Here is a 14,453-nt window from a genome sequence, read left to right on the forward strand (position 1 = left end):
AATGTGTAGAAATTGCATGAAATGTCCAGAAGAACCCTTCAAACCTTTTAGTCATCTTCATCTATTTGGATCACCATAAACGATCACAGAACAAGCTACCATGTCACAGTTTTGAGAAGACGACCTTATTTGTAGTCATATTGGTGACTAAAGTGAGTACTGCTTAGAACATATGGACATACAGAACCATATGAACTACTGAATGATAACAGGATCATACTAGAGATACACTAAGAGGCATATATCTGTTTTGATACATTTTCTTTGCTGTTCCTCTGTGTAACCTAACCCCACTACAGTGAATCTAAGTCAGGTCTTTAAGTCTTAGATTGTGGCTCAAAACTTGGAAAACTGAGGTGAACTGCACCCAATGAAAACAATGACAACAATAATTGATAGGGCAACATAAAACAAGGATGGATTTAACCAATCCTGTTTTTGTCTTGCTCTTACTTCGATTTCAAAGATAATCATACGTTACATTTTAAAACTACTGTGCCCTATAATTTTGCCCATAATTGTCCAGAAATTAACAACATTATGTGCATCATGTCCGCATCATGTCCAAGTTCAGATGGCTCTCAGAATTATTTATTTATTTATTTTTTTTTTTAAACGATGATGGGTTTAAAATGTAATTGGAGTATTTTATGGCTATGTCCTGCTTTTTGACATACTTGTAGTTGTAATTTATGTCTGACACTCTCCAGATGTTTTGTGTGTCAAAGCCCATCCTCTTGACCTCCATTTCCATTCTCTGACGAACATGATCACCTGTGCACACAGAAAATTGGGAAGAAATTACTTTCTTGACAGTTCATAGTGCCAGTTGCAGCTGTCCTTAAACATTTGTTTATGTTCAGTGTTGATGTCACATAACTGTAACAACTGAAAATCAACATCTCCTGTTGATATCAATATTGTGTCAGGACCTGGGCGACAAAGATGAACATGCTGGTCCTCATCGTCAGTGCTGCCTCCCAGACACCACGCATGATACGCCAGGGCAAACAAGTCCTCCAGCCGGGACGGGTGTGCTAAGGTCCGGTTCAGACGCTTCACCCATTCCTGGCACTGCTTGAATGTAGCAAAGTGGCATCTGTGATGACCCCAGTGTGGAGATTAGAAAGACTAGTGAGAGTCCACAACATGAAATCACCTTACAATTTCACACACGGGGGGGAAAAAAAAAAAAAAAAAAAAAAAAGCTTCTTTCTGTAAATCTTTGGTAATTTTCTAGCCTTTGTGCAGGGTTAACAATGTGTCTGCTAAATGATGTGGAACCAAAATGCTGCTGAGACTCTGAAGACTCTCAGGAGCAGATGAGAACTTCAAGGTTTTTTTTTTTTTTAAACCAAGAATCCATTTTCCTTGCTTAGGTCATGTGCATTATATAATTGCAAATGAGTTGTAGTGGCTATTGTAGCTGTAGCTTGTTTGATATAAATTGCTGTTTTATGAAAGAATTTAAGATGAAGAATTTAAGTAGTGTATTATTCATTCAAATGAGGACCAATGCACCGTACTATATTTAAGAACAAAATAAAGCTGTCTTCAAAGCTGGTGATAAGGATAATGAGCTTCTCTCCTTACCTGACGACTTTGGAGTCTTTGCAGATGATGTGCAGCTGGAACATATCTCTGCTCTCCACACTCTCTATTAGCCTGAGAGGCACCTGTAGGGGGAGTCAGTGAGCTTGTGTGATCAGCCTGATGGCCTACTGTCAAGTGTAGACAACACATTCACCCTCTGTGTATTATGTAGCCTGGATTCAGTCTGCAATGGACCAGACACAGCTTTAACCTTGCTGTGGACAAGAAGGAGTTCTCTGCAGTACTTTACTTTCAATGTCTTGGTCTCTGTTATATTACCAAGCTGCAGCCACAAACTTGGCAGTATTCACAGGATTGCCTATTTCTCTCTGTTTGCTTTTGTGACACTGTGTGGACGAAGTTGGTAATGAAGGCCCTGCCAAGATTTAAAATGACCTTTAAGCAACAGGGAGTACTTTATGTGAATAGGAAAATGCTAACTATTTCAAGTCATATGGTAGCAAATGGTGCCAACTACAATTGTAGCTTCAAAAATCCAGTGTTACCACTCAGTCGGATGTAAATTACACTCTGTCTTCAGAGAACTGTAATTGAGTAGAGTGAAGAGGAGCTGAATGATTAAGTTGTCTAGACTCTGGCAGAGGGTGGTGTTTTATCATATGGTACTCACAGATATCTCATTGTCCACTCCTGGGTAGGTCTAAAACACAGTGACACCATTGAGCACAAACACAGAGAGAAGGAAGGAGGGAAGACAAAAGACAAGAGGAGGAAATGATAAAGACTTTTAAACCGCCCCCCCCCCCCAAAAAAAAATTAAAAAAATAAAATAAACCAATAAATAAATCAGGAGACAAAAGGGAAATGAGTTGAAAGGAAAGCAAAACATCAAAGAGGATGAAAGATAACTGAGTGCATCACACAGTGTGCTACTTGCAACAAATGACCAAGCCAAATGGTAATCATGGAGAGAAAGACAAACATGGATGGGAGCAAAGGGCAAGACAACAGTTCCAAAGTAGGAGGGTGACTTATGAAGGGAGGGGCATGGGTGAGAGGTTATGGCCCCTTGGCATTCATACAGTTTGTCCTGTGCTGCTAGGGTTGAGGCAGGACTCTGCCCAGTAGGAAAGCAGTTCGATTGGGACTTTCAGCTGGTAACATTTGAACTCACTGATAACTCCTCAGAGACCCCTGGGATAAAGTAAGTCAAGGTCAGAGAGCTGTCCTGAACATCGCAGTGACCTGCCCTCTCCTTTTCAAACCCCCGTCACCTGTTCCACAGGTATTCAGCTTCTAGTATAAATGACAGGGATTTGTGATGAGGGAGGAATTTCACCGCCAGCAAATGCAAACAATTGGCCTGTTTGCATTTGAGCAAGGCCTGACGTCAGTAAGAGTGAGCTGGTGGACACCAGTGCCAGTGGGAGCTGGGCCATTGGAGCTTACGTGTCAGGTTAAACCTCTCTTGCCTAAAGATCAAAGCAGCTGCCACTTTGAAGGTAGAAACCTGGTACAAAGAAACTCACTTCAACTTCACTTGAATAAGACTAAAACCCCTTTACGGGTACTTTGTGTAAAGCACTTACAGCTTTTATTTGCCTTGTGAGCACAATTATATGTAATAATAAAATTTATATGGGGAAAAGGGAAAAAGTTAGGTGGATCCAAACAAAAACCTCTTTTCTCTTGCTATTGGCTTCTGCAGTGGCGTGGCATGGCAGCAGTAGTGACACTCATGCCATCTGAGATTCTGTTTCCTGTATATTATGATATATCCTGTATATTTGTTGTCTGTGATTTGCACTTACATTGGTGACAGAGTCTTTGAACTTTATGTGGAGCCTGTAGTTAGAAATGGCAATGATGGCTTCATTAGCACGGCCAAGATATTCCACCCCTTCCCCCTGAAGAACTGTGAATGGCACCTAGAGGGACACAAACAAAGTGTTTCAGTCTGTGTGACAAACATTACACCAACATATTTTTATAGTTGTCTCTACTGAATGGATAATGATAATATCCACATTCTATTTTACAAGCTATGCCTGTGCTTGGCCACAGTGGTACTTTGTGCTGAATGCTAACATGCTGATATTTAGCAGATCAAGTTATAGGACATGAAAATCCATTACTTTTAAACATGATTTAAAATGCCACAATTATCCAACCTTGGAGGTTGTGTAATAACACAAAGACCCACAATTACACTACAACACTGGTGGTTTACAACTGGTGTGCATACATGGGCATGTTGAATAAACTGTTCAAAACATTAGGCATGAATGACACTATCATACCATTAGAATCCATAATAACTGTGAAAGTGATCATTTCTCTCACTGGAAATGGGCAAACAAAATCCACAATCGTCCTATCCGTAATATCGGTACCAAAAATCCATTGAGCCATTTTACACAAATTCTAAATGTCCATTTCATTGTGGTGAGTGATAAAAAGCTTGGGTAATTGCATTGAGTATGCATTTTCATATTATACTGATTATGTAAAACTGAACCTATGTGGGAGCATCAAAAGAAGGCATTGTGCAAGGCATCTGTCAAAATAAAATATCAAATAAATGTTGAGAAAAATCCTTAAAACGAGAAAAGAAAAGAAGTAATTAAAAAACTATTTTGTTGCATATTGGGTCTGGAGAATATGATTTGTAGCTTTGCCACCATGGTAGCACCACAACATTTAAGATGTTATCCATACACAACAATGTTATGAAACATTTGTCTTTATTTAAAAAATAAATAAATAAAAATAAAAAAACAACCCAGTAACCCTAGCAATTGTTTTGCAGGTTCTGAAATCTGGAAATCAAAAAAATAATCTGAATCACACTACTGCCAATAGCGCAGGATGACTACCACCCTAGTATCAATATTAAAACCCAAGTATCATATGGGCAACAGAACTAAAATACCCAGTGCTAAGCATAAGCAAATGTCCTGCTAACTAAAATGAATGAAAGGAGAAACTCTGTATGCGTCGCTATTGAATTAGTGCATAGTGGTTTGACAGAAGGGCCTTTGTAAGTACAGAGGGCTTGTTGGTGAGCCTAAATGAACAGGCAGACAAGAGGCAGGACCAGGAGGGAGACTGTCTCCACGGTGATGACGGTACAGTGAGGGATCCCAAACTGTCCATTAACGCTCTTATTTGAACCCATTTTATTACAGACAGAGCCAAACCCTGGCTTTGGCTGCAAAGAGACCCCTACATTAAGATAATTGGTTCCCAGCAGAGGTTAAAAGAACACATTTTTCAATTCATTCTGATGCAGGGCATTAGCTTTAAAAAGCCAACCGTGCTGAGGAGACAGACAGCTACATTTGCTAGCATTTAAGTGACTTCACATAAAAACTGAGACATTGGACCAATTTCAGAGCAGTAAAATTCTCACTAACAAATTTGTCCCGAGATATTGCACTGTTGACTACTCATTTTCAATCACCTTACATAAAGCTTCCTCTGGTCAAAGTAAACAGGGAGACCTGTTGGGAGATACATATGCGCTCAGACATCACTCTCCCTCCTGACAAAATGAGGATTGTGTTCATTCCTAACTTAAGTAACTTCTTCACACATCAGTTTCTCTCAGTCATCACTGATTGCACCTTTACTTCTGGCTGCAAAAAGATACCAATAATCGCTGGGGACCATAAGTGACAACGTAACTCCCGTTGTTTAGTTGCCGGTAGTGTGGAAAACAGTGTTGCTTAGAGACAACATTACCTCATCCTGCATTAGCATGCATTGCTGAGTCATGCAGGAGGACCCACTGGTTCATGTCAAAAGAGGACACGCAACCAGGCAGATGGGGGATTATGGTCAGATGTCAGCAAATCAGACTCACATGAAACAACCTTATCCGACATGGTTAAAAGCACAGTCTTTGTTAAAGAGGAGCCCACAAGCTGGATGTTGATGTGATACGTTTATCTAAAATAAAACAAAAATTCTCTATGTTCCTTTAAAAAGGAATATTATTAATTTGAAATAGGTCAAAAGCTGACTGTTGATGACTTTAGGCCTAGAGAGCTTATATTAAAAAAAAGAAAAACGTAGTATCATTGCACCTGCTGTTGCTCATCTGTGTGTGTGCTGGAGCCCAGACTTGAGGCATGATGAAGGGAAAGAGTACAGCTTAAGCTCAGAAACGGAACACGTAGTATCTGCACTCAGACACCATCAGAGCCAAATATAGGCAGCAGTCCTCTGGGCAGCCCACACTAGGACTTCTAAAAAGCAGAATGTTTAAAAATTGAGAGCTGTAATTTGACTTTAAAGTAACTGGTACAAAAACAAAGCTGAAAATTTGCTGTTGATAGAAACAGAAAAGCTGCAGATATAGATCAGCTTTATTTAAAAAAAAAAAAATAATAATAATAAAAAAAAATGTTTAAAAGAAAAGGTCTAAACAAATGCATTTTTGCATAAACCAAGGAATGCAGCCACTTTGCACTAAGTGCACTTCCTCTAGAGCAGCGGAAATTAGACATGCACCTCTTGAGTCTGTACTGCTCTGCGCTGGAACAGGCCTAATGTGTTCCACAAAGAGAGCTATAGTTAATGTGCTGCACAGACCGGGAACTGCATTAAACAAGCTGATCTCCAAAAGTAGGTGCGTGAGTCACCGGCAGCAAATGCAGCAGAAGATACTGTGTCACATTTCCGCTATGAAGCCTTCAGCAACAGAATCATAGAAAAAGAAAAAAAGAGGGAGTGAGTGAGGGAAGAGAGGCAACTCGAAAGCGCTGCAAGACCATAACTCGCTCTGACTTCTGAGTCGTGACTTCCGCTTCAAGCTGTCTGTGTGTGAGGACATGTTTGTGTGCGAATGCAAAGTCACAACTCTAAGCATGCACCACAGCTTGCATGCACACAGGAGGAAAAACAGAAGTGTGCTAAATAATTATGAAAAATGCCAGTAATTTGCCTGCAGAAAACACAGGGTGCGAGATATCAGCTGCCTGTGAAAGCATTAGAGCGCACAAAGACAAGGATGAAAGCAGAAACAAAACATGTTAAACCCTCTGAATTGGGTGGGGCAGAAGAATTTTGTGCAGTGACAAAAATAAACACAATTAAGAGCGCCAGTTTAACTAAGTTTGACTGGCACTTATGCCTCTGTTGTACACACCATGTAAACTGATCCTTTCCAGTGTTCCCCAACTCAGGAATGGAAAAATACACAGCTTTTTGGAATATATGATAATCATTGCAATACTAAAAACACCTTGCAGGAAAACTGCTCCAAAAGAAAACCACAAAAACAGATAGTGACCTCAGGCTGGGCCTATCCCTCCTTCCTCCACTTTTCCTTTGTCTACTTCTCCAGACACAGGATGCCTGTCTCCACTAACTTTCAGAAAGCCACAGAGCACAAACCCAACACCCTGAAGGGCACTTATCACGATTTTGCTACTGGCATTTTTATTGCGTAGTAGACTTGCCATTCATTTTTCATCATTACTTCACTACCTTATACTTTCAGTAGCCTCAGTCTTATCAGTGTAACAACTTTTGGCACTCTGTACTTGGCTAAGTGTGTCTTTCGGATTCTTTGCAAAAAGTTTTGTACACCTACTTTCACCTTGGTCAGGCCCTACAGTGAAATGAGACTAATATGGAATCTGTTCCTTTTATTAAAGTTGTCTGACTGCCTACAATATGGCCACAGGCTCAATCCACTTTCAAATAAATTTTTATTCACCAGCTGGGCCAATTAGCCTTTTCCCTCTGTTGAACAGTGATAGGGCAAAGCATGATGAAACTATGGCAAAAATTTGCACCACAAGTCCAGGGACATTATCCATCATTCAACATCTAGCCTCCAGCCTGTTGAGTTGCGACTAGCGATCAACTGATATGGGTTTTTCTATTGGCAATGGCCAATATGTGCTGCCGATTTTTCAGGGCTGATATCTTTATTTGCAAGCTAAAATATGACACTAATAATAACAACAAGTGGATGCACAACATTTCTGAACTCAACATCATCATTTATTGAACAGACCTGATCCATAAAGTTAACCAAACAAAATCAATAAACTGACCAAGTATTAAATATATAAAAAAGGCAATAATAAATAAAAAAAAAGAAAAAAAGTGTCACTCATATACATAAATGAAGCAGAATTTTTCAAGTTTGTTGGAACATAAGTGTAAACTTAAATATACATTTAAATAAAATAAATAAAACTTCGTTAAAAAAAAAATCTAACTGAAAAATATAAAATATATAAAAAATAAATAATAGTGCTGCAAACACACTTGCAACATGTGTGTTTGGTTTAATGAAAATGTATTTGACACAGAACATCTAAAGTGCATTCTGACTTTCTGCATTCTGTACATGCAGCACGTTCCACCGCGGATGTGCCTGACTTTAAATCGGCTCTACTAACCACGGATATTGGCCGACCGATATATCAGTCGACCTTGAGTTGTGACTCTTGCAATCCTAACTTGGCAGTCACAAGACGCCATTCTACAAATCACCAAGCCTGGCTGTTTAATAGGACTCTGATGTTTTAGAGCTGTGGTTTCCAAGTGGTGATGAAGACCATTCATCTCACCTGAAGGCTTTCATCCTCCTTCACCAGCTCTTTCTGGGGGAACAGGTCCTTGGCCTTGATGTACTCCAGACTGGGAGGCCCCTCTTCACCCTGTCAGACATAGACACAATGCAGATGTCATAAATATACCTGTCATACTAAAATTGAATGATAGTAGTGTCAGACCACAAGGAAGAACCCTGAAAACATCTTTCCCAAAAAAGGACCCCCATATATAAATAAGTAATAAAAGATAATACAATACAATACAAATAACAAAAAAAAAACAAAAACACAAACAAACACACATTTTAAAATATTTACTATAAAAACACATTCACACAGTACCTGCCAAAAGATTGCACTCACTTTCCTGTTCATTTGAATGGGAAAGCATGTCCAAACTTTTCACTGGAAGTGTATGTCAAGTACAAAGTTAACTGTGTTTTGTTATGAGCATTTATCAGGCTGATACGATACATGGCAGGTAGAATTACTCAATTCCAACCAGCCAACCCTCACATCACGTAGCAGATTAAATATTGACTACAAAAGACTCCCAAAATTCCCTTTTAATATAGGGCACACAACCTTGTGTAAGGTCAATGAGGCAATACATTGTAATGTTTACCATTCAAGCCTAATCAGTTCCACAAATTCATATACTGTTTGCTTTGGCACGGTGCAAGTAACCATTGCAAGTGCAAAAGATAGACAGATGTGGGCAGCAGACACCAAAAACCATGAAACGTGGTGACTGGATGTAAGGGTCTTTAGCAAGCAAAGATACTGGTGCTTACTTACACATTTCATGTGTAGCTAGTTCATGAGGCACTGAGCATTACCTCTAAAGGGAGTTATGATAACCAACAATCTAAAAACGAACTAATGTACTGTAGCATTTCTATGGCTGGTGAGAAATAAAAGCAAATTCAGGCTTACTAAGCAAACACCTGTTAGAGTAAAGGTAAAAATTCATCTGCAACAACTTAAGAAGCAGCAGAGACAGTAATGACAGAGGGGGGGGAAAAAAAAGAAGGGAAAAAAAAAAAAAAAAAAAAAAGAGGGCAGTCGACCCTTATATGTCAATGTTCTCTCCAAACGAGCAAACACTTAAATCAGGTCATACTCCAATCACCAGAGAGAGGGGTAAAAAGTAATCAAATGATACAACTGAAGGCCACATGCCGAAGCCCTTTCCTACCTTTAATCCCTCAGGTTTTGACATGCATATTAAATGCTCTGATTTCCTGTGTTATCCTTACTTTTTGTTATGTTTGAGGTGACTGCTATTAAGAATTCTGATGGTCTTGATAAGTAGCCATGTCGTTTGTTTCTTAACATCCAGCCTCCAGTGTCTGCTGCCACTGATTCACCTCAGAGGTTGGCAAACTAAGCCAGTTTCATTTTAGGGCAGCCTGGACATTGATGCCTTGACTACTGTGCTGGATTTGGCTTCTCCATCTGAATGTGACCGTATGTTGATGCAGTTTCTTAATGAAAAAAGATTTGGAGCCCCAATGTGCCATAGTCGATTTAACTGTAGCTTATTCCAGTGGACCGCCTCCACAGGCTGGTGTTACTCTGTTTTGTGGACAAAGGATATTGTAACATTTAACACTGTATAGACCTCCTGCTGTGTTTACACTCATTACATCTGTCATCCAAAGATTCAAGCTGGTGATTAAACCACATAGTAAACATACCACCCATTGGGCTGACTGGTGTCTCTTCAGACATAACCTTTCTCCTACAAGTAACCAAGGTATCACTATCATTCAAAAGCTTGGGGATCATAAGAATCTGACAGCAAGAACATAATTTGTCAGCTTTGTCAGGGGTTGGACCAACTTTTCACATCTATAGACTCCACGATAAACTAAAAACCTACAGAAAATTCAAATGGGCCTTTGAATTCGAATCACTGCAAGTTATTCAGAAAACAGTATCGGGTAATAACTGCTCTGTTGAAAATGTACTAATTTCAATGCTAAAAGAAAGTGCAAATATTGATGGCGCAATCTTTTTTGTGTGGGGGTATCTGCATTTGTCCTCAGAGTTTAACACCACATCGGTAGTAAATTTTTTTTTTATATTTATGCAGTTTTGGTCTTGTAGCTAAAGATTTTATCGTTTCAGTGTGTGCCTGTGGCGATCACCTATCTTCTCTGGAAATTAACTTATCAGTCTTGGAGCGAAATTTCTTTTGAGAGGCTGGGAGAGCAGTGCTACACCACAGTGAATCTAAGGGGAAACTAAGGACAGAGGCACTAGGCAGTGCTACTAGTATCCAGTGGAGTGAAGGTTGCTGTGCTGTTCCTAACTCTCCCTTCAAGATAAGAGTAAGAGTAAGAGAAAGATTGTACCGATCATCAGAAAAGTTGGAGTCCTGATAGAAGAGAATGGCTCAAAAAAGGAAGACAGCCAGATAAAAGTATACAGTGGATATAGGCAGTGTGTTAGGGTTGGATAGTAACTCAGCCTGTTTTGACGGGACCCATCAGTTCTTTATGATGCAATCAATAGGACGTGGTAAGTAGAGGAAAACAGATGTGGAGCCATCATCAGGGCCCAGGATCAAGTTAGGTGGCCTGGGTACCCCAGCATGCAGTAGCAGCAAAGACAGCACACACCGAGCTGCCACAGCCACAGGACATGCCACTGGGCCAGAGATCATGAGGGGCAAAGCCAGCCCCATGGAGTAAACTTATCAGTATCTTTGGGTATGTTGGAGCGCTGATCAGAAAAAAAAAAACAAGGAAAAGGAAGAATCCACATTTGGGCTTGGATAAATATTAAAAGTAAATTTTATAAAATAAACAAAAATAATCATTTGTTGTAGACCTAATTCTGACTTTAGTGAGGACACAGGATTCCTCCAGATCTCTGGGTCAGATGGATGTAGAATTGTTCTGCTGCTGCTGCTGTCGTTGTATTGATGGCTTATTGTGGGTATGGGAAGCCTGTGTGTGGGAAAGATTAACAGTAAATCACAGCACAAAGCCAGAGTACCTGCTACTTCTACAAGGTAAAACTTACAATGTACCACTGAGTGTTCAACCAGTTCTCAGGAAAGAACAGCACATTTACAGCATTGTTCTTCTTAAAAACACACCACACTCCAGTCAACGATAGAGTGTCACAACTTCAGACCAGGAATCATGTCTGAACTCCTCCAAATCCCTTTGCAATGCAACACCACCAATCTCTTCACCTCTGATCTGAGTCAGCTTTCAGCACCATACTGGTAAGGCAGATGGGAATCGTCAATTCATTACAGGTTGATCCCTCATACTGTTGATGAGCAGTCTAAAGCACCAGCCAGCAAACTAATCTCACACTAAGCTTTCTTTGAGGAAATAACGTTTATTGAGCTGTGTCAGATAGCAGCCATAAATTACCGGAGAAATTTGTTGCCAAAACGCCAATCATTAGAGCGGAGTATATACTCAATACTCTCACACTTGCTCATCCCCACGACTTCATCACATAATATTGGTTTACATTAAATCTAAAGACTAACTCATGTTAACAATGACTTCTACTGCCCTAAACCCATAGCCGAAATCAAAACTTTATCTGACCTTAAGACTGAATTTAAAGAAAACAAGTGTATAAACTGATTAAGGTCCCCATAAAACCAGTGCTAGATGGACCGCACTCATCTATCAACACACAAACATCAATAATCCATCCACTCCCTTGTTTCAACACATCTTGTGCTGCACTACCAGGTAGACACTAGACAATTCTCTTATGGAGCAGTCCTGATGTTGCACTCCTGAGAGGCCTGCTAGAACACAGTGTACTTTCAAAGCAGAAAAACAGCTGATGAAAAGTTGTGTAGACGCTGTACCACCCCAAAGATTTGAGACAATCTATAAACTCTGAGTAGCATATATGCGTGTGTTGATAAAATGAAACGAATTAACAAATTTAAAAAAAAAAAAAGAGGATACTCTCAATTGTTTGACAACTTTTTATGGTAGTGTATTAAATAGACAAGAGGAAAAAAGGTAATCTTTCCTACACTACAGCATAGATACCACTGTAACAGTTAATAGAAAGCTCTCCTGCAGAGGACCTTCGACATTACAGTGAACTTGCAAATCCAAATATCAAACAAGACAGGGTTAAACAGTATGTCATTACATTAGCAAACCCGGAGAGGCACATCTGTTTTTTGGTCCATCGCATGGTGTCCTGACAATCAGCTTACAGAAGATTAAAGAAAAAGGAAATGCTTTCACTTTCTACCGACGCACAAAGATGGAGCACAGCTTGTCCTGAGCTCAACACGTTTTTGCTTTGTCACTGCTGTGAGGCTGCACACCCTCCCCCACCTTTGTCCAACGAGCAATCAAAAGGCTTGAGCTGACAGACATGCGCACATACACACATGCCTCTGTGCATCTATCTAATATAAATGTCAGGGATGATCGCACCTGCAATATTTTGGTAACGTGCATTGCCATATTAGTCACCAGAGATGAGTGTAAAGATCTAATATGGCTGTCTAACAGTGTAAATGTGGAGGTAAAGAAATGAAGAGTTCATTTTTACTATACTAAAATAAAGTTTTAATCATTTGGTGAAAGCTTATTTGAATGACTGTTCACATGGAAAACTATTTCCAGGGAATTCTGCATGTCCATGAATGGGGGGAGAGGGCACCATGAAAGTACAAAGGTAGAGATTAAAAAAAGACTTTGGCTCAGTCTCCATGAATAAGTGTCTGGTTGCTATGGATACAAAAAAATCTCTCTTTTAGATTCCATTTCTCTCTAAAGCAAAGCTTAGGGAAACAAAATGCTGTCTTTATTCACTAGATTATTCACTTAATCTGACTGGGGCTTTGTCTGAGAGATGCACAGATCAGAGAATCACTACATGATGTGAAGGTCACCTAAATGTTTGGGCTATGTGCACTTTTGTGTTGAGTTGTACAATTTCTGATTTCCAACAAATTAAAATCAGGCTGACACAGATTAGCACACACTCTAAATTGCTGAGAATTACTCCAATGAAGTGGCATAGAGGAAGAAATAGATAAGGGTGGATGGAAACAAAGGAAAGAACAACAAGGTAGAAGGCGAGTCACCTAAGACGGAAAACAGCCAAACTAAATATTCTCTGCTGAGAGTCCGGGAAGTGCAGTCTGAGGAATCGTCAAGATCAAAGATGGCAGACTACGACAAATCTCTTAATGCATTTCTATCTCCCTAGCCTCACTTCAACTTAATATTTCATAGACCACCATGTTCTAAATGATCGGTCCCATTTTAGGTTTATAAAAGAGCTGTTCTCAAACTGCTGAGGACATTAGGCAAAGCTGGGGTTTTCTGTCAAGGGGCAGAAGCTTTCTGAAACACAAAATTGGAGTTGTGGCCAACAGGTTTTTTTGAAGAGAGAAATTTAAAAACTAAAAACAAAATAAATTAATAAAAACAAATCTGCTTAACAAGGGAAATGAATATATAGCCCATTATATAACTACTGGGACTAATAAAAAATCCCTCTGAACATAAAGATGAAAACTAAAAAACATGAACATGCAATAAGAATGGAATAGGTTAAAAGGAAAAGGCAGAAAAGAGAGATGGATTTCGTCTTTGTGTACGTGCAGACTGAATTTGGGCTGTTGATTCTGAGAAAAACAGCTCAAAGTGCCAACTAAACCTTTAAGTACTCTTCTTCCAACCTGTTCTGCCTCACTTTGCTGCCTCTTGTCCTCTTGAAGTGTGTTATTTTACTTCCATGCAAAGTTTCTAGGCCCAACAGCAGACTGTTCATGGCTACCAAAGAGGGTGCAATAGTTTTAACAGCCTGAAGCGCAAACCCAAAAAAGCTTTTGGCTGTACTTACACTCCTGATTCATTTAGTTGGTGGGTATAATAGAATCTGAGTCATGGAAAAATCTTAATCAATTCAATTAGGCTTTTATGACTCCACTTAGTGCAGACAACACATCACAGAGGCAGATAAACATGATGTATGGGAGCAGTAACAGAAAACACTTTTTTCCCCACAGCTGAATCACAACAATAGCAATGATGAAAACCTGGCACATAGCTGTAGCTTGCTTCCACACGCAAAGACTAACAGAGCCCTGATCCATAGAAATAATGGAGGACCTGGATGCTAAATTATACAGACAGTGACGAAGAAGAACTGCTGACTCAGCTGCACTACATGCAGACATTAAAGGGATCATAAATAGTGTAGTGCCTGGTGGCAACGTTATTCTCACAGTGAGAAGGAAAAAGCACCTACTTCACATTTCCTGATACAGTAGATAACTATACTTTGTCCTCTCTCAAAGCACTATTG

At 39.7% G+C, this 14,453-nt stretch overlaps 1 protein-coding gene across 2 annotated transcripts in view; it reads right to left on the bottom strand.

Annotated features, from left to right (window-relative positions):
• The window catches only part of mtmr4 (myotubularin related protein 4), a 38,140-nt gene that overhangs the window by 10,790 nt on the left and 12,897 nt on the right, over positions 1 to 14,453 (bottom strand). For both annotated transcript variants that reach the window (XM_029519173.1, XM_029519174.1), the window contains exons 3-7: positions 8,145 to 8,234; positions 3,366 to 3,482; positions 1,594 to 1,676; positions 933 to 1,099; positions 678 to 774 (exon numbers count right to left, since the gene is read on the bottom strand). In XM_029519173.1, coding sequence (XP_029375033.1) covers positions 678 to 774; positions 933 to 1,099; positions 1,594 to 1,676; positions 3,366 to 3,482; positions 8,145 to 8,234 — 554 coding nt within the window. The remainder of the gene's footprint in view (positions 1 to 677; positions 775 to 932; positions 1,100 to 1,593; positions 1,677 to 3,365; positions 3,483 to 8,144; positions 8,235 to 14,453) is intronic.

This window comes from Echeneis naucrates, chromosome 14 (genome assembly GCF_900963305.1).
Source record: "Echeneis naucrates chromosome 14, fEcheNa1.1, whole genome shotgun sequence".
NCBI lineage: Eukaryota > Metazoa > Chordata > Actinopteri > Carangiformes > Echeneidae > Echeneis > Echeneis naucrates.